Source organism: Sorex araneus, chromosome 1 (genome assembly GCF_027595985.1).
Source record: "Sorex araneus isolate mSorAra2 chromosome 1, mSorAra2.pri, whole genome shotgun sequence".
Taxonomy (NCBI): Eukaryota; Metazoa; Chordata; class Mammalia; order Eulipotyphla; family Soricidae; genus Sorex; species Sorex araneus.
Window position 1 is genome coordinate 27,351,768 of NC_073302.1, and position 19,381 is coordinate 27,371,148.

The 19,381-nt window shown below is 45.5% G+C and overlaps 1 protein-coding gene across 1 annotated transcript in view; it reads right to left on the reverse strand.

Annotated features, from left to right (window-relative positions):
- The window catches only part of RAD23B (RAD23 homolog B, nucleotide excision repair protein), a 47,295-nt gene extending 30,976 nt beyond the window's left edge, over positions 1-16,319 (reverse strand). Inside the window, exon 1 of the mRNA XM_004600285.3 lies at positions 15,794-16,319. Within this exon, the coding sequence (XP_004600342.1) occupies positions 15,794-15,859 (66 nt within the window). The 5' untranslated portion in view covers positions 15,860-16,319. The remainder of the gene's footprint in view (positions 1-15,793) is intronic.
- Positions 16,320-19,381: the final 3,062 nt, after the last annotated feature.

Genomic DNA, 19,381 nt, shown 5'->3' on the forward strand with positions numbered 1-19,381 from the left:
TGGATAGTCTGTTAACTTTTTGTGATTCCACATCTACCAATCAATTCTTTGGAGATGCTCAAATACTTCAAAAACATGAACAAAAATTGTAAACCACAGTAATTACACAATATACAATACTGAAAACCACCCTAAATATCCATCAGTGGTAAAATGATAAAAATCCTTCACTGCACTCACTTGAATACTATACACTACAACAAGACTGATATAAATGGCCCAACTTCAAAAATAGGTAAAGGAACAAACATAATAACCTCTCGGTACCTGTATGGCAAACCATAACCCCAAAAGCGGGGGGGTGGGGGGGTAGGGGGGGAGGAGGAGGAGAGGCCTGCCATAGAAACAGTCTGAGGGGAGGGTAGAGGGAGGGAAACTGGTGGTGGGAAATGGACACAAGTGGAGAGATGAGTTTTCAAACACCCATCAGTTGAAACTGAACTTTGAACAGCTTTGTAACCCTGTATCTCACGGTGATTCCATTTAAAACAAACAAACAAACAAAAAATGGCCCAGCTTCACAAATGATCTTGGAAGAGATACCAAGCCAATGAAACTCACCCAGGGTCTCTGAGCTGAAGACTGGGCCTCTCTGGAGGCAGGCAGGCTATGTAGCCACACATGTGGCCTCATGTCACCAAAATTCCACAGCAGGAGCACAGTAAATTAGGTGGGAAAGCAGCAAAGAAGCCCACTAAACTCAATAAGTGAAAACACTAACACAGAAGGCCCAACTAGCAAAATACAGTTCTGTAAAGCCTCAATGATTTTGTAACACTACTGTGGGATATAACAATTTTTTTAAAAGCTATTTTTTGATAATTCCACTTAACATCTTGTAAAAAAAAAAAGTTGATTATTCTGTCCCTGCTAAGGGGACAGGCTTGAGAGGTGGATAGGAAACTAAGAAAACAGGGAGAGAAGGTCACACTGGGGTAGGATTCTGGTGCTGGAACATTGAATGCTCAAGAGAACTGTATTATGAACAGCTTTGTAAACCACGGTGTTTAAATAAAGTTAAAGAAGGAATGACGACATTAGATATGCAAAATACTAACTGAACACACACACAATGTCACCCCGTTGCTCATTGATTTGTTCAAGCGGGCACCAGTAACGTCTCTCATTGTGAGACTTATTGTTGCTGTTTTTGGCATATCCAATACGCCACGGGTAGCTCGCCGGACTCTCTGAGAAGGGCGGAGGAATCGAACTCGGGTCAGCCGCGTGAAAGGCAAACACCCAACTGCTGTGCTATTGCTCCAGCCCCACACACATGAATGAATAAAGTATAAACTTTATAAAGGAAAAAACTCTAGTTGCTGATTAGGGGTGGGGGGGGGGGGGCTTGAGCCACAAACCACACTCAGGAAATCATTCCTGGTGGTGCTCAGGGGACCACTGGGGATGTCAGAGATTGAATCGTGTCAGACTCTTGCCTTACCTGATGTATTGTATGTCCAGCCTCCTGCTAATAGATTTTTCAAAATATGTAAGACATAAAAATATTTTTAGTTCTAAAAGAAAAAAACCCACTGCACTGCCCAACTACTGCTTACCAATATTATAGTGCAATTTTGAAAGCAAATTTCATTTTTTAAAGTATCAGGCAATAGTTTTAATACTTAAATGAAAAAATAAGAACTATAAGAATTAACAATTAGCAAAAAAGAAGTTCCCTAAACCAAACAACAATTTCCACTACAGATAAAGCTATTCCTGTCTGGTTCTTCAGCCTTTCACCTGAAGGCTTCCATTCAAGCCTTCCACTTGAATAGCACCAGGGAGGACTTCCTAAATCTCTCACAGAAAAACAGGGTCCAGCTAATTCTAGAGGTCAGGAAACTTCAGTGCAAGAGAAGAAACAACCCTGTGCGACCCAAGGAATGAAAGAATGTAAAAGATAGTTTTCATTCAAACAGGAGTACCACAATATGAAAATGAAAAGCAATCAAACACCAAACTGGAGCTATAATCCAAAAGGCAGCAGTAATTTCAGGTGAAATTTGAAATTCAGAATGCAATTTTCAGAAAACTATGCTATTTATACCCCAATGACTCTACAAGTATCAGTGCAACTAATTTTATCATAAAAAATACATTACGGCAATGATTAAAAAACACTACCACATAGGCACTGAAGATTGAGTACACTGGAAAACTGAAAGAAAGTAAAATGGGGCTGGAGTGATAGTACAGGGGTAGAGTGGTTGCTCTGCATGCAGCAGACCCAGGTTCGATCCCCGGCATCCCATATGGTCCCCTGAACACCACCAGGAGTAATTCCTGAGTGCAGAGCCAGGAGTAACTCCTGTGCATTGCTGGGTGTGACTCATTATGCAAAAAATAAAAAATAAAAAAATAAAAAATAAAGAAAGAAAGTAAAATGAGGGGAAAAGTAAACAGAATTGAGCTACTCTTAACGCTTTATTTTGAGGGAGAGCAGAGAAATGGGACAATAAAGCAATGTGTCGATAAAGGAGATTTTTGTTTTTATGATTTTTGAGGCCGTACTTGGCAATGCTCAGAGATTAGTCCTGTTTCTGCACTCAAGAATTATTTCTGGCTGTGTCTGGGAACTGGAGCAATAGCACAGTGGGTAGGGCATTTATTTGCTTTGCACACGGCCAACCTGGGTTCGATTCCTCCTCCCTCTCAGAGAGCCCAGCAAGCTACCGAAGTTTCCTGCCGGCATGGCAGAGCCTAGCAAGCTACCCGTGGCATATTCAATATGCCAAACACAGTAACAAGTTTTCACAATGAAGACATTACTGGTGCCCACTCGAGAAAACCGATGAACAAAGGGATGACAGTGCTACAGTGTTTGGGGGATCATGGGGGATGCTGGGGATTGCACCAGGGTACACCACGTGCAAAGGATAGGTTTTATTAAGATGGTGAAAATGTCCGCATGCTCTGGAAATAGAAAATATGATGCAGACAAAGAATCGATAAAGGTGATGTCCTTCACAGGTAAGTGGAGACAGGCTTTAGCCCCATTCTTAATAGCTATCCTCAATAAAAAGAAGCACGCAGGTAGGTAGCTCAGGAAAAGGTCCTTGTGTAGCTGTGTCCCAATTGTTTTTACAGTCTCAAAAACTAAAACCTACAGTCATCCACTGAAAATAGGAGACAGGAAATCTTCCTGTGGCAGTAGAAGGGTAACAAACTAGTGAACGAACAGTGTGACTCTCACGAAATAAGACCTAACGAACATTCTTCAATTTAAGTGAGAAAACTGAAATGTTGCTGTATGTTGATTTAGCTGACCAAGTGCAAGTAAAAACAATGAAATGCATTTAATCACATTTGTCATTTTCTAAGCAAGACCAGAGTGTGAGTGAGCCCATGCTGCCCAACACTGTACTATCTCAAACCTTCACAGCAACACTCTGAGGTAAGTACTTCTAGTATCAGTATTCTCATTTCACGGATGAGTAAACAGGCACAAAATTGGGTCACACAGCAAGTGTGTAACCAAGGACTGAAATTCAGGCAGCCTAGCGCAAGGGCCAAACTATGAAGACCCTTGCAAGGGAGTGACTATAGTCAGTGACCCTATTTAAGTAATAACATGTAGGGAAGGGCCAGAGATTAGCATCAGAATCAGAAAAAAAGGTAAAGTAGGCAGATAACTGGAACTTCCCCATTCTACAGTACCAGAATGGAATGAGCTGGTTTATTAAAGATGGGAGTTCATAACTAGGAAGAATAGAAAAATCACTAGATAAGATTAATGTAGAAAAATCAGGATGCAGGCAGTAATACCTTTCTTTTCCTATAGAGAATATATATAATATTAAATTCCATTTCTATATATAGAATACATTTCTATATAGCACTGTCACTGTAGCGCTGCCATCCCGTTGTTCATCAATTTGCTCAAGCGGGCACCAGTAATGTCTCCACTGTGAGATTTCTTGTTACTGTTTTTGGCACTATCGAATACACCACAGGTAGATTGTCAGGCTCTGCCGTGCAGGCGGGATACTCTCAGTAGCTTGCCAGGCTCTCTGAGAGGGACAGATGAATCAAACCCAGGCCAGCCGCATGCAAGGCGGCCCAACCTACTACGCTATCCCTCCAGTCCATATTTCTACATATAGTATATAATTTCTTAATATGTAGAATATAGAATATATATATTTTAAATCAGATATTTTTTTTTTCTATATTCTTGAGCCATACCTGATAACAGTAGTGCTCATGGGCTATTCCAGGTTCTGTGCTTAGAAGTGTCCCCTGGAGATGCTCAGGGGAACATGTGGTGCCAAGAACCAAATGGGGGTGGATGGGAAGGGAGGTCTGATGCATGCAAGACAAGTACCTTACCTTCACCACTATCATATATGGTGGGTCAGAGAGATTACTATACAGAGAGTCCTACCAGACTTGCATGCAGCCAACCCAGGCTGGACCTCCCAGCGCCACATATGGTCTCTCCTGGGCACAGCCAGGAGTGATCCCGGAGCACAGTGCCATGAGTAAGGCCAGAATAGTTGGGTGTGGCCCCCCCAACTCTAATAAAGAACTGTCACTGTCATCCCATTGCTCATCGACTTGCTCGAGCAGGCACCAGTAACATCTCCATTGTGAGACTTGTTACTGTTTTTGACATATAAAATACGCCACAGGACTCTGGCCAGGCTCTGTCGTGTGAGTGGGATACTCTTGGTAGCCTGCCGGGCTCTCCGAGAGGGATGGAGGAATCGAACCCAGGTCAGCGGTGTACAAGGCAAATGCCCTACCCACTGTGCTACTGCTCCAGGCCCATCTTTATCAGTGTAATGTAGATTTATAACAGTATCATGCTGTGAAGCTCAAAATTATTGTGAAAGCTTTCACAAAATTTTAACCCATACTAATGGCTACTACATATCAGGAAAATGGACAAGTATTAGAAGAAACTAGCAATGTCTCCATTACTATGTATACTCATCTTAGACTCATTCTTCTCAAATTTAGCTTCTACTCGACTTCTCCACGGAGACTAACGGGTCACTAATCTTCAGGCTGCCAAAATTGAAACCCATGTCTATTTTTTAATCTTATTTTTGATTTCCAAGCACTAGATATATCTGACCTTTTCCTACTCTGTGAAATGTTTTCTTTGATTTCTCCTATCTCAAGATTACTCCTGCACTATTCGTGTTTTTTTTTGTTTGTTTTTTTTTGAGCATTCAGGATTCAGTCCTACTTGCCATCTTATCACTGAAAACTGTCACCAAGATTCCTCAACTCAAGTAGCATATAATATGCAATGGATAATACAGGAATTACAGTTCAATTTTCTTAAGGAATGGGCAATGTAAAAGACTGCTCTTGTCCAGTGACATTAACTGAAACAAACCATATACAACTAGTTACACACACAAACACACACACACACCAACCACATATACTATGAAAATTTTGATTGCTATTTCCAGTCAAAACCTCTCTGTATCAGAGCTCGTAACAAATTTCTCGTGATCCTTATTTGTATGTTTAACAGGCTATTTTTTTTTAATGAACCATAATTTACAGTTATTGCTACTTGAGTTTTAAGCATGCCAACACCAACCCCCCAACCAAAGTCAACTTCCCTCCACCAGTGTCCCTAGCCTGCCCTTGCCCTCCTGCCACCTTGATAGGCACATTACAAAGTTCAGTGGCTGTGCTTTGGATCTCAGGTGTTTCAGTGCTCCTGGGCCTGTGCTTTCGTTATGTAACTATCCACTCTCCCACATCACCAGTGTAACCAGATTCCTTTCCCCATCACTTCCCTTTCTCCATCTTCTTCCCCCACTTGATTTCTCTCCTTTTCTGTCCTTCCTAATCTCTGGGGTCAAGGGTGATCTAAGCAATCCCAAAAAAGGAAATTTTTAAAAAAATGAAACTTCATTTAAACACTGTGATGTACAAAGTTGTTCATAATTCAGTTGTTTCAGACATTCAGTGTCCCAAAACCAATCCCACCAAAGTGTGACCTTCTGTCTACCGACACCCCCAGTTTCCCATGCCCCTCCCGCCGCCCCCCTTAGCAGGCACAAAATAATTTTATATTGCTTGTTACAACATATATCTCACAACGGTGTTTATACTAAAGCCTTTGTCTGAGGATTTACTGAGCTATCAGATGTGAGTAGAGCCTTCCATATTACTGTTTTCCCTCACTGAGCTCAGCAGACTTCTATACAACTTTCCTGCCTAATTTTCTATGCTTCTATTCAGCTGTCAGTACTGTTGAGATATGGAAATGCTGCACGGCCAAATATATGGCCGTGTGCTCCAGGAGGTAATGACTAACTTAAATTTTAAATTTTTATTCTAACTCAAAACCAGCTTATTTCCCTGGTCTCTACATTTCAGTACTGAACGTAATTATTCATACAAATTATACAGCCAAAATTTAGGTTTAACTTTTGCTTTTTAAATTACCCCCCACTCCAACCCATCAAAAAATTCTCACAACCACGCTAAATCTACTCATATCTCTCCAATTAACTGCTCCTACCTCCCTACTCAAAGTTTCGATTCCTTAAGACTGATTTCTTTAACCCAGGTATGCAGGACTTTGTGACTGAGAACTCTGGATTCAACGGGACCAGGAAGGGAGATCCCTGGTCTCAGGCGACTCAGCAGCCACACCCATAAACCACCTCTGGCTGGCGCCCAATAATCTCATCATAGGCCACCATCCAGATCGCATGTCCTTCTCTCACGGAAGGGAACATAACATGACACTCTCCACAACCATGCCCCAGGACCCTGAGTCATACTTTCACTCGAGGCACCCTGGAGGGGGGCGGGTGAGAGCCCTCCCTGCCCCAATGGACCCAGTCCCCGCAGCCGAAAACCTCCAGAACCCAACTGCCACCACGCTCACATGCTCAGGCCAAGCCTCACCCATGAGTGAACATATTTTCCTGGACCTCACGGCCGCAAATGCTTCATAGGACACACCCTACCAATATTCCAAGAGTACCGCAACATATTTCATGGGGTTCACAGTAGTAGGCAACCAATTTTAGAGGGAAAATATATACACATCACACACACACACACACGCACAGAGGGCTAAACCTTTAACAACATGTTAGTGATCTTAGAGAAGGTCTTAATGGCCCCTGTCGAGATCCAACCTTCAATCTTCTAAACCTTCCAATCCTCTAAGGATACTTTTGTTGTAGCATCTTCAGCAGTTTTTTTCACAACAAAAATATATAAAATACATTATTTTGGCTGTTTTGGGACAGGAATTGGGGTTTGGGATGGAAACATCTGAAATATACTGGTGGGAAGGTGTAATGATGGTGGAATTGGTGTCTGAATATTAAATGTAATCATATATTGTGAACTACCCTATCAAATAAAATTTTTTTTAAAAGTCTGGTGTCTTTGCTTTCAGTCTTCCACATCTTACTATCCCTTTACATTATAACTATGAGGTGGGGCAGGGCATATTGTCAAGGCTTACTCCTGGCTTTGTGCTTAGAGCTCTCACTTCTGACAGGCTCAGGGGACAATATGTGGTGCCAGGGATTAAAACCACGTCAGTGCAAGCACCTTCACTTACTGTCTTATCTTAGGCCCCAATATAACATTTTTTTAAATCATAAAAAAAATTTGCTTAAATATTTTTTAATGCTTAAATGCTCAATGGCATTCTATTTTATTGTGAAATGCCCTACTTTTTTCAAAGCTTCTTTCAAAGTCTTGCCTGACTCCATATCTCAACTGCCCAGGTTCCCCTCACCTGCTAAGATCAGGTAAGACAGGCCCTCTGTTGATTTAAAACACACACACACACACACACACACACACACACACACACACACACACGAGACTGGAGATGTTACTGGTGCCCACTTGAGCAAATCGATGAGCAATGGGATGACAGTGATACAGTGATATATATACATATACCTATCCCATAAGGCCTGTGAGCCATTAATTTAATCATCTGCTCATTCACTATCACATCACACACTTTTCTAACTCTCTACACATAGCCATTTGTCAATTTTATTTTTAAAATTAATTCCAGAATATATGTATCATAACAGCACAGTAAGTAATCAACAAACAGCAAGTAAATGAATCAATATGGAAACACAAGAAGAGGGGCTGGAGTGATAGTACGGCAGGCAGGGCATTTGCCTTGCACACAGCCAAACTGGATGCGATTCTCAGCATCCCATATGGTCCCCCCAGCACTGTCAGGAATAATTCCTGAGTGCAAACCCAGGAGTAACCTCTGTGCATCATCAACTGTGACCCAAAAAGGAAAAAAAAAAAAAACCAACATATATAGTTCACCAAATACTCATTTCACCCAAAAGTTCTCTGTAAATGCCTAGAGTGGCCAGCAAACATAAATTAATCTGGTAGAAACTATACACACCAGATTTCCCAGGTACAACGATTTTCCAGTGTTTCCCCAAGTAGGTGAGGGGAGCTGGAAAGAGGGGATTAATAGCTTTGGGTGCAATTAGAAAACACTTTGTTAGTTTAAAGGTAGTTGGGGAATGTGGGGGGGAGGGGCCGGAGAGGTCTGATCTCTGAAAAGGGAGCAGCAGCCTGAAGTTTGGGAACCTCTGTATTATACCAAATATGCTGAGAAACCTTAATTTCACTTCTGCTTATGACACATTAATAATTTAATACTTAATATTTTAAGAAACCTCTATAATAAGTCACTGTTTTCACACTTTCTATTTAGCTTTTTGAAGTTTTATTTATTTATTTATTTATTTATTTGATTTTGCTCAAGGGCTTCTCCGGGTTTAGTGTTACGGAATCGTTTCTGGTAGCACTTAGGAAGACATAGTTGGTGGTGAGGAGAAACACTGAGGTAGGACAGGCTGCATGAAAGACAAGCATCTTAATCCCTGTACTATTCCTCCAACTCCCTGAATGACTTTTTAAAATACGGTGATTGCAAAAGGAAAAATTCAATATACACTTGGCAGCAAATATTGTATACAGGGTGGGAGGATAGTATTTTATAGCTGAAACACCACTACACAAGTAGTCCATAAAGCAAAATCTTTTTTTCAAAAACTGACTAACAAGCTAAATATATTAAGTTATTTAAAACTGGGATGAAGCGACAGTGCAGCAAGTTGGGTACTTGCCTTGCGCACAGCTGACCTTGGTTAGATCCCTGGCGCCACATGGGGTCCCCCACCCTGGTCAGAAGTGGGTGTGGCCCCAAACCAACCAAACAAAAAACTTGTGGTTAAAATTACCCTGTCTTTACAATTCTTTTACCAAAAATTTGAAGTGTACACACATAGCTTTGACGTCACAGAGTAAACCTCATTTTTTGTGCATTTCAAGTCTCACCTCAACCTGTTCAGACTCTTTGTGGGTTAATTTCACAGAGGAAGGAACAGAGAACCTGTTCTTCAACAGGCACTCATCACAGGCAGTTGCCATTTACATGACTCAAACTTCACCTTCTTTGACTATGGTAACTGCTAGGTTTTCTGTTTTTCTCCCAGCAATTCAAAGTACTAACAATGGCAAGAGTTAACAGGCTGAAGGATTTAACTTATAAAGCACCTATTTTTTATCATCTCATTACCATTTTTAGTGAACAACAAAAATGTCCACTTGACAACCATCCAAACTTTTGTTCTTTGATATACCTGTTCTTTGTTTTGGGGCCACATCTGGCACTGCAAAGGGGTCATGCATAGCTATGCCGGGGAACCTTATATGGTGCTAAGGACCTACCACCTACTGGGGACCTACCTACCACGTGCAAGGCAAGTGTGCACCTTATCTCTTGTCCTCTCTTCTCAGGTCCAATATACCTGTTCTTAATGAGCTTAGGAGCAAAACGAAACTATTGAGTGACCATAGATTTGATTGTAAAGGCTGCGTATATACCATCTGCCTCCAAATGTCCATCATAACACCACCAGAAGTTTAAAGAACAGCAATTAGGTATCTCAGAACACTATTAATCCCATCAAATTTCTCTTACTTTTTTTTTCTTTTTGGGTCACACCCGGCGACGTTCAGGAGTTACTCCTGGCTCCACACTCAGGAATTATTCCTGGCAGTGCTTGGGGGACCATGTGGGATGCTGGGAATCAAACCCAGTACAGCCCTATCCGCTGTACTATCGCTCCAGCCCCTCTCTTACATTTTTACAGCAAGTCATGTTTCATAATAGAACACCAGACATACAACATTACTCTCTTAGCTAGTTAATTCATCCCACTAGTTTTGTTTCTAAGGGTCTGAATTTTTTTGTAATAAGGGATGTGTAGGATAACATAGCATCAGGTAGTTTAGGTTTATTGGGTTATTCCTGTCACAGTGCTCCCATTCCTCTGTTTATTTGTAACTTCTTTCTTAGTGTTCTGTTGACTTGTATATATTGTTTTTCTCTTCTCCTTGAGTCCTTTGCATAGTTTATTCAGAGCCATGTCCTTTTAGTATGGACACAGGAAGACTTAGCAAATGCTATGCTTTTGTAACCTGGGAGTCATTTGACTCTACATGATTATTTTCCTCCTGGGCATCTGTTCTTTTGACCTAAGCCTCAGCTGCCCTTACTTCCTAGCACCCCCAAAGGCAGGGTCCTGAGAGGGATGAGACGGACCCAGGGCAAGCAGTGAGTTGTGTGCTACCTTGGCATCGAGATGGGCCTGGCCAAAGTGCCTAATGCTTAACTCTAAGTTAAGAGCTTGGGCAAATGCTGTCATGATCCAAACGTGATAACTAGATTTGGACCCTGCTAGGGTTAGGAATGATTAATCTGGCCTGAGTGCTGTAGTCTGAGTCTGTAGCAAGATGTTGCTAGGAGAGCTGCCTTGCAAGCCTCAAAGTATCTCTTGCTATGTCCACGCAAAAATAACTAGTATTAAGATGTTAATGAGTGTTTGGACTAAGGAAAGGAGAAAAACACGTTAAGAGTCAGGAAGGGCTTTGGAATGCCCAGCCCTCAGGAAGGACTTTCTTTTCTTTTTTTTTTTTGCTATTTTTGGATCACACCTGGCGATGCACAGGGGTAACTCCTGGCTCTGCACTCAGGAATTACCCCTGGCCGTGCTCAGGGGACCATATGGGATGCTGGGATTCGAAGAACCCGGGTGCGCTGTGCTATCGCTCCAGCCCCAGGAAGGGCTTTCTTATGATGATTTTGCTACCAGGCTGCGTGTAGCCTAGGGGCAAGGGGGAGAGAGAAAGAGGGAGGAGAAAGACTAGAGAATCCAGGGTGGAGTAGATCCAGAGAGAGGACAGAGCTGGGAGTGCTGGAGAGAAGAAAGATGGAAGATTGAATAAACGGTAACTAATCAGCAACCAGCTTGGTCCTCGTTCTTCCTTCACCTGTCCTGGCCAACAGCCGTCCCGATCCAGTCCAACACACAGCGGTTCCAGAGCACCGAACGCAGGCGGTGAGACAGAGACGCCCGGAGAGCCCTCTCCTTGGCATGCTTTAGTTTTTTAAAGGGATGCACTTCTTTTTTTTTTTTTTTTTGCTTTATGGGTCACACCTGGCAATGCAGAGGAGCTACTCCAGGCTCTGCACTCAGAAGACCATATGGGATGCTGGGAATCGAACCCTGGTCCCCTGGTGGGCTGCGTGCAAGGCAAACGCCCTACCCACTGTACTGCTCTAGCCCCTAGGGGATGCACTATTAATGTAGTAACAAAAGCCTGTTTTGCAATGATTAACAGTGGAAGATAACAGTAAGTGGTTCAAAGCACTTAATGTTAGGGAAGAGACCAGAGAAATAATATAGTAAGTCACTTGTCCCAAAGCCTGTCAGAAGTGATCCTTGATTGCAGAGCCAGGAGTGATCCCTGAACATCACTAGGGGTATCCTCCACCTGCCCCCAAAATTGAAGGCTGGAGCAGTAACAGTGGATAGGGCATTTGCTTTGCATGCGGCCAACCAGGATTTGATGCCCGCACCCCAGAATGTCCCTTGGGCGCGGCTGGATGTGGCCCCAAAAACAAAAATTGTAAAAAAAAAAAAAAAAAAAAGGAAAATTATGCTAATTTAAAGGGAGAAGAGAATTAACAAATTCAAGTATAAATATGCACACCTTGAAAACATAATCCTCTTACTTTTCTGTTTGTAGATTCCCTATTCTACTGAGCTCCAATTAAGCCAATAAGGTTCCCAGGAAAGAAAATACAGACGTGTCTGACAGACATCCCAGTACTACATTCCTGTCAAAGTTCACTCAAGAACTGCGTGTAAAACAAATGAATCATTACCTGGTCCTCATCTTCCAGTCCATTTTTGCTGTTCATCTCAAAAGGAGTTTCTACATTCCCTATATTTCCAGTTACTTCTAAGTAAAAACCAAAGACTAACACTCAGCAGAGAATATAGAGGTCTCAGGATATTATTCACTTAATGTAGCTTTCCCTATAAATCTTACCAAAATCTGATGTTTTCTTTTTTAGCGATGTATATAATAGCTATATATATAAAATTTTTGTTTTAATTCCACAAATTAGAACAAAGTCTCCTTGTATTAGAATAATTTTCATTGTTTCTTCTTACTGTAATTCTTCTTAAGCGCCATGTCAAAAATAAATGTTGGGGCTTAGAAAGAGTAGATGAGGTAGGTCACTTGCCTTGCAAGTGGCCAACCCAGGTTCGATCCCTAGCTCCCCATATGGTTCCCTGAGCCATGCCAGGAACAAGCTTAAGCACTAGGTATGCCCTCCACCCTCTCCAACAAAAAAAGTTAATTTAGGGGCCAGGAGAGACAGTACAGTACATAAAGTGCTTTCCATGCAGAGCCAACCAAGAATGGTCGATCCCTGGCACCATATGACCCCCAGATCACAGAGCCAGGAGTGAGCCAAGAGCACAGCTGGGTATATAGCCCAAACTCCCCTCACCCGTCCTGCCTCCCCAAGATAATCTATATGCAGTGTGTGGGTGGGTGGGTGGGGGATTAGTTTAATCTAAAAACCTACAGAAATGGAATTATAGTAGTTGTAGCTTGAAAATGTTATAGTAATCCACAAATTGTTTTAAGTAAATGTTCAAGAATCTGGTACTTTTCCTTCATTGCCCAAAATTATTAATTTTTGTTTCTATTAATTGCAACAAATTATAACAGCAACAAAAAGATGAAGCGAGGGTCCCCAAAGATGGTAGAATGGGTTAACTGCTCAGGTTTGATTCCCACCCCTCAGATGGTACCCCCAGCACCACTAAGGGTAATCACAGAGAAAGAAGTAAGCCATGAGTACCCCTGGTGTGGCCCAAAAGGTAGAAGCTGTGGGGACCTGAGGAATAGTAACAGTGCTTGCATGGCTGAACTGCAATCTCCAGCATTAATGGTGGTCTGAGCCCACCAGGAGTGATTCCTGAGCGCAGAGCCAGAAATAAGCCCTGAGCACAATTAGGTGAGCCCCCGAACCTTCGAAAGATGAAGTTCTGAAAACAATAAGCCTTCCAAAAATATACTTTCAGAATCATATTTGAAATTCATAGAGCTAAGGTAGTCCCTGCTCTTTCCTGAAACAATCTGGAAAATAGCAAGTATAGTTAAGAATGTCTACAAACACTAAGATATTTCTAAGTATACATAAAGTGCCCCAAGAATCAGTGAAGAGGGGCTGGAGCGATGATAGCACAGCCAGTAGGTTGTCTTGCTCTCGGCAGACCCGGGTTCCATTCCCAGCATCACATATGCCCCCCTAGCACCAGGGCAGAGCCAGGAGTAACCCTTGTGCACCACCGGGTGTGACCCAAAAAGGGAAAAAAAAAAAAATCAGTGAAGCAAGTAGCAGTCACTTTCCAACTTTAAGAAACCCAAACAACGATTTTTATTAAAAAATGCATTTAGGTTTCAATGTTTCTGTAATTTTTGAATATCATATACTGGTAGATAAATTTCTTGTGGGAGCAACATTTATAAGCATAAAGAATATATAAAGTCAAAAAGCCATTATAGTCAAACATTTACGAGTGTAAAATTTTATCTAAAAACATTAAAGGCAGCTGCACTTTAACTTTCATTCTTCAACTAGTAAGGACACAACCAGAAAAAGAATTTGACCTTATTGGTATTATGAATTCACAGGTGGTTAGAATCGACTGAGAATATTGTTTTATAATTGGTATCTCCTGCATCTTAGTAAAGAATTTATCACATATAGACACTACACTATATCATCTCATAATCACTTGTCACAATTTCCAAAAAAGTTACGAATCTGTTAAGGACCTAAGCATATAGAGAGAGAACTTAACATTAAGTAATGGGTACATTATTCACTGATTAACAATCTTTTTATTATCAGTAAAAATAGCATGTAATCTTCACGTCCCCGCAAAGGAGGCATAATTCCCACGGAGCAGAGGATGCAAGTAGAAGAGATTACCTTGTCCCGGTCATATTAAATAAACTGCAAGCCCACGCAAAGAGCTCAGGTCTGTAGTCCCCGAGCTGCACCAAAAAGGAACCCAACTACTTCTTAAAATACAGATGGACAAAAACTCGCGGGTTTAAATTTAGCATGCTGCCCATCCTAACCGTGCCTAGAATCACAATTCCAAAAACACGAGCAGCGAATCCCCACGGGGGTGTATTACTGGACTCTGCGCTTTTTTGTAAAAAAAAAAAAAAAAAAAACCTGTAAAAAGTTCCTGCCATTTCAAACTAGGGACTCCGAAAGGCACAACTCCGGCGGCGGCGGCCGCGGCGCAAACGTACCACGTGGACGTCTCCGCGTCCAAGGGTCTAAGGACAAGCGTGATTTCAAAAGTTCTTTTTCTTTCCCTCGAAACGTTGCTAAAGAGATTACAACGAGGGGGTGGGGGGGGGGTGTTTCGGCACGGAGGAGGGCCCGAGTTCTGACTCCCACAAAATTTACACGATTGAGCACTCAGGCGACACGTTAATCCGGGGGTGGCGGTGGTGGGGGAGGGTCGAGTTTCAGGGTGGGATTTCAAAGACCCGAAGGCAAAAAAAAAAAAAAAAAAAAAAAACCCACCCCGAGGAGGCCTCCGAGCCTGCAATCTGGGTCGGGGGTCCGGGGTGGGGGGCTTCGCGGCGGCGGCGGGAGGGCTGCACTCGACGGTTCCACCAGGTTTACGCGGATAAAAGGGTTAACCAAGAAAGGGGAAGGAGGGGGGTGCGCAAATATCGAAAACTTCCAGCACCCCACCCCCTCCGCCTCTCCTCCGCGCGCGGACGGAATCTCTTAATATATATGGATTTTGTCCAACTCCTAAGCTGCGACCCTCACCACGCCGAGGAGCCGAGGGCCCGGCGCGGGTCCGGCAGCCCCCGCGGCGCCGCCTGCATCTTCCCTTTCCCCAACCCCCCCTCCCCGGGGCGCCCCCATCGGCGCGGCCCGGGGCTCCCCTCCCCCTGCGGCCGCGCCGCCGACAGCTCCCCGGCCCGGGCCGCGGCGGCCTCGCGGGCGCGCTCCGCGCCATCTGCCAGCGGGCCCGCGGCCTCCGACGGCCGCCCCGGCCCTCCCGCGGCCACAAAGCGCCGCCGCCGAAGGGCGAGGGTGGGCCGGCAGCCGCCCGGGGCCGGGGGTGGGGGGTCGGCCCTGCAGGCCCCGAGCCCGCGCGGCCTCGGCCTCCACCTCCTCCCCCAACGCCCGGGGCACGCGGCGCCGTTCCGAGGCGCGCCGGGGGGCGCCGGGGCTCGCCGGCTCCCGGGGGCTGCGGCCGCCGCGGCTTCCCCGCACGCTGCCCAGGCCCGGCGGCGGGGCTCCCTCACGCTCCCGGGGGCCGCCGCCGCCGCCCCGCGCTCGCCCCCACCCCGCCCCCGCTCGCCCCGCTCGCCCCCGGGGGCCTCCTCGCACCGTCTCGTCGGGGTCGATGTCGATCTTGAAAGTCTGCTGCTGGAGGGTCTTCAGGGTGACCTGCATGGTTGCCGCCGCGCCGCCGTCGGGGCCTGCCTGCCTGCCTGCCTGCCTGCCTGCGCCGGCTGCTGGCCGCTGGGCGGGGTCTGTGGCCTGGCGGGGCCCCGGGGTCGCCCGCGCGGCTCGGCGCACTCGGGAGGAAAAGGCGGCGGCGGTGGTGGGGGGTGGGGGCTTGTCACATTCGCCCCGCCGGGCGGGCCTCGCCCCCAAAGCCCTGCTGGCCCCGGGCCGCGCCGCGGCCTTGGCGACTGCGGCCTCTGCCCGGCCCCCGAGCGCACGGGCCGCCGGCCTGCTTCTCCCGCGCGCCGGCCCGAGTCCTGCAGAGGGCGGCGGCGGCGGCGCGAGCGCTAAGCGGCGGAGACCGAGCCGGGGATCCGCGGGCTCACCACAGGCTGGTGGTGGCCGCCATCATCGTGACTCGCCGAGACGCGCCCCCTCCCCCACCCCCCCCCAAAAAAAAAACCCTGGTGGCTGGAAACCGGGCGGGCGTCAGCGCGCAGGCGTAAGGGTGCGGCGAGGTGCTGCGCAGGCGCGGCTGTAGCTCCGCCCCCCACCCGAGGTCGGGGGCGGGGCCGAGCGCGACGCGGAGACGGCGGCCGGGGCGGACTGGGCACGCGCATGCTCGGTCCGTGGGCGTCTCGGGGGCTCCTCCTGGGGCTCCCTCGTCGCGTCTGCAGCCAGGGGTGTTCTCCCGCCTGCAGCAGCGGCAGCGGCAGCGGCAGCTGCTGGGCCCGGGTCCAGACTCCGCCCGGCTGCCGGAGTTGCGCAATCCGTAGCCGGGGAAGCGCTACGTGGAGACCGGCCGGAGTGGATGCCAAGCCCCGGAGCTGGGGAACTAGAGGGCGGTAGGTCGGGGCGGGGTTGGAGTGAGAGGATGGTGGCTGCCTCTCTCCCGGACCCGGCGCATCGGCCGTGGAGCTGAGCCTTGGAGATAATCAACTGATTGTTTAAACCCCGAGAGCTTGGACCGGAGTGCTGAACTGCCTGGGTGGATCCTGAGCCGATTTAGGAGGTCAAATTGTGCCTGCCCTGGGGGGTTTCCCCGTTTCGCTTTTGTGGAAAGAATTGACTATGCAATCCAATCCAGAAAGGAAACCCCCTTTGCATCTTCTCACGGCCCTGGTTTGTCCTTGGCATTGATGTCTAGGCCTTTGCTCCCGCCGCGGCTGTTCACGCTCTAGGCCTGGGAGGCCGCAATCTGGTCCCCTTCAAGCCTTTGTTCAAATGTCACATTTTCAATTCCAAACTTGATACCCGACTTTAAACCCCAACTTCTCTAGATCTGGCTTTTACTGTTTCTTTTTTTCCCCCCAATGCCATGTATCATCTAAATATTACATAATATACGTTTATTCTGTTGACTATTTTTCCTTCTTCTTTAAACCCCAGAATGGAGCTGCACCGTGGCAAGGATTTTGTGTTACCGGCGTCTCTTCAGCATGAAGAAGCATAGCATGCCTGACACATAGCAAGTACATAATAAATAATTCCAGGATGGGCGAATGTGTTTCCAGTGGTTCCTTGCTAAGACAGGATAATAATAACAGTCAACTCCATTAATTCTTAGAAGGGGGGAGTATTTAGTAATGCATTTAAAACCATAGTAAGGGGATCTAGGAAATAGTTTACTAGTTATTGATAGGATACCTTTATACGGACGCAACTGAAATAGTTATTGGATGATGTGCCAGTCAGCCATCCAGAGACCGATCCAGACTTGGAATCCAAAGAGAGCAACTCCAGATCCTGTCTTCCTGGTGTCTAGCTATTCTGTGTCATAGGGTATCCTGTTGCACATTTTTACTTAAACATGGTTTGAATATAAAGGAGGACTGGGAAGTAACAGTAGTAGAGGATAATGACTTGGAGCTCTGGACTTGATTCCCCCTCCCCCTTTCATACACAAGAATATAAAGGAAAGTTACAGCTCAACCGTTAGTTGTATGACTAATTCCAAACATCCCCTTTGGGCTTGCCTTCTCACTGCTAAGTGTGACTGTAGTTTCCTGTGGATTCCAAGAGTTCCTCAAGCATAAGTCTTCCACAGAATTTTTCCTGACCAATCTGATATTTGCCCTGTCACAGCACACCATTCCCTGGATGATAATTCAATATGTAATCATCTGCTCAGCATCTGTTCTGTATATAACTAGTCACCAGTTGATCTCACCTTGTCCCTTGTTTTGAAATGCCTCTGACCTGTACCTCTCTCCTTAGATTAAAGCCAGAGTTAGGCAATTGCCTGCACAGTATTTTGAATTCAAATTTAATAAGCCTCTGAAATGCATCATAGCTAAACCGAGCCATTGATTCCTTCTATTCCCTCTTAACTCCACCCACTCCCCAAATGTCCTCTTCTTCCTCTTTTTTTTTTAACCCCCATAAGCACCATCTAGCTGCTGAGATCAAAATTCTGGTCATCATCCCCAATAACTTTCTTCTTCCCTCTACAACCACCACATTTAATTTCTTAGCCACTCTTCTCATCCCTAGACCCGGAACGAAATCCCTAACTTGTCAACTTCTCATCATTAATACTTGTCCAGTCCAAGGTTATCATTATCCTTTACCTGCCTCCCAGCGTGGCCTCTCTCCACTCAGCAGCCTCTGCAAATTGAATCATGTCACCATCTGTTCTTTTTTAAGAAAATATTAATTTTGATGTGTGTGTGGGTGGGGGGAACAGCACCCTCAACCGTGCTTGGGGATTCTCCCCACTCAGTACTGAGTAGACCTTGTGGTGCCAGGGATGAAAGACATGGGCTCTAGCATGCAAGACATGTGCTCCAGTCCTTCAAGGCATCTCCCTGGCCCTCATACCTATTCTTAATACCTAGTTTTAAGATTAGAATAAAATGTAAATTCTTTATCAGGCCATCAGGTGCTCACATGATCTGACCTCAGCCAAATTCTCTGACTTCATCATTCCAACTCCCACTCTTCACTGGCTGTCATTCTTTAAGCCTATCTTTAAGCCCTCCAACAGGCTAGACTGGTTCTAGCCTCAGACCTTTGCAGTTGCAGTCGATTCCAGTTTGAAATTGCCTTCCCAGATCTCTAAATGACTAGCTCCTTTTTATCATTCACGCCCCGAGTCAGATTTACTTCCTTATAGCGTACAAGGATGTTGATAATACATTTAACCTTTACACACCATTCTAGGCATTTTACATGGATAATCTCATCCTAGGACCAGAAAACTCTGAAATAGGAACGTGTTCGTGGGCCGCACCAAATAGTGCTTAGGGGCGATTCCCAGCGCTCGGCTTACCAGGCCTCCTACTTGCAAAGCATGTGGTCAGCCGGTTGAGTCATCTCTCTCTGGCCCCAAATAGGTACATCTTTATCTTGCTGTAAATTCTTTTATGGATCTACCTGAGATTGTTTTTGTATTTGACTTTCTGTTGCGAGGCCATACCTGGTGGTGTTCAGAGCTTGGCTCTGCACTCAAGAATCACTGGTGGTAGTTCTCGTGGGACCATTTTGGGTACTGGGGATCAAACACAGCTTTGCTGCACGCACGGCAAG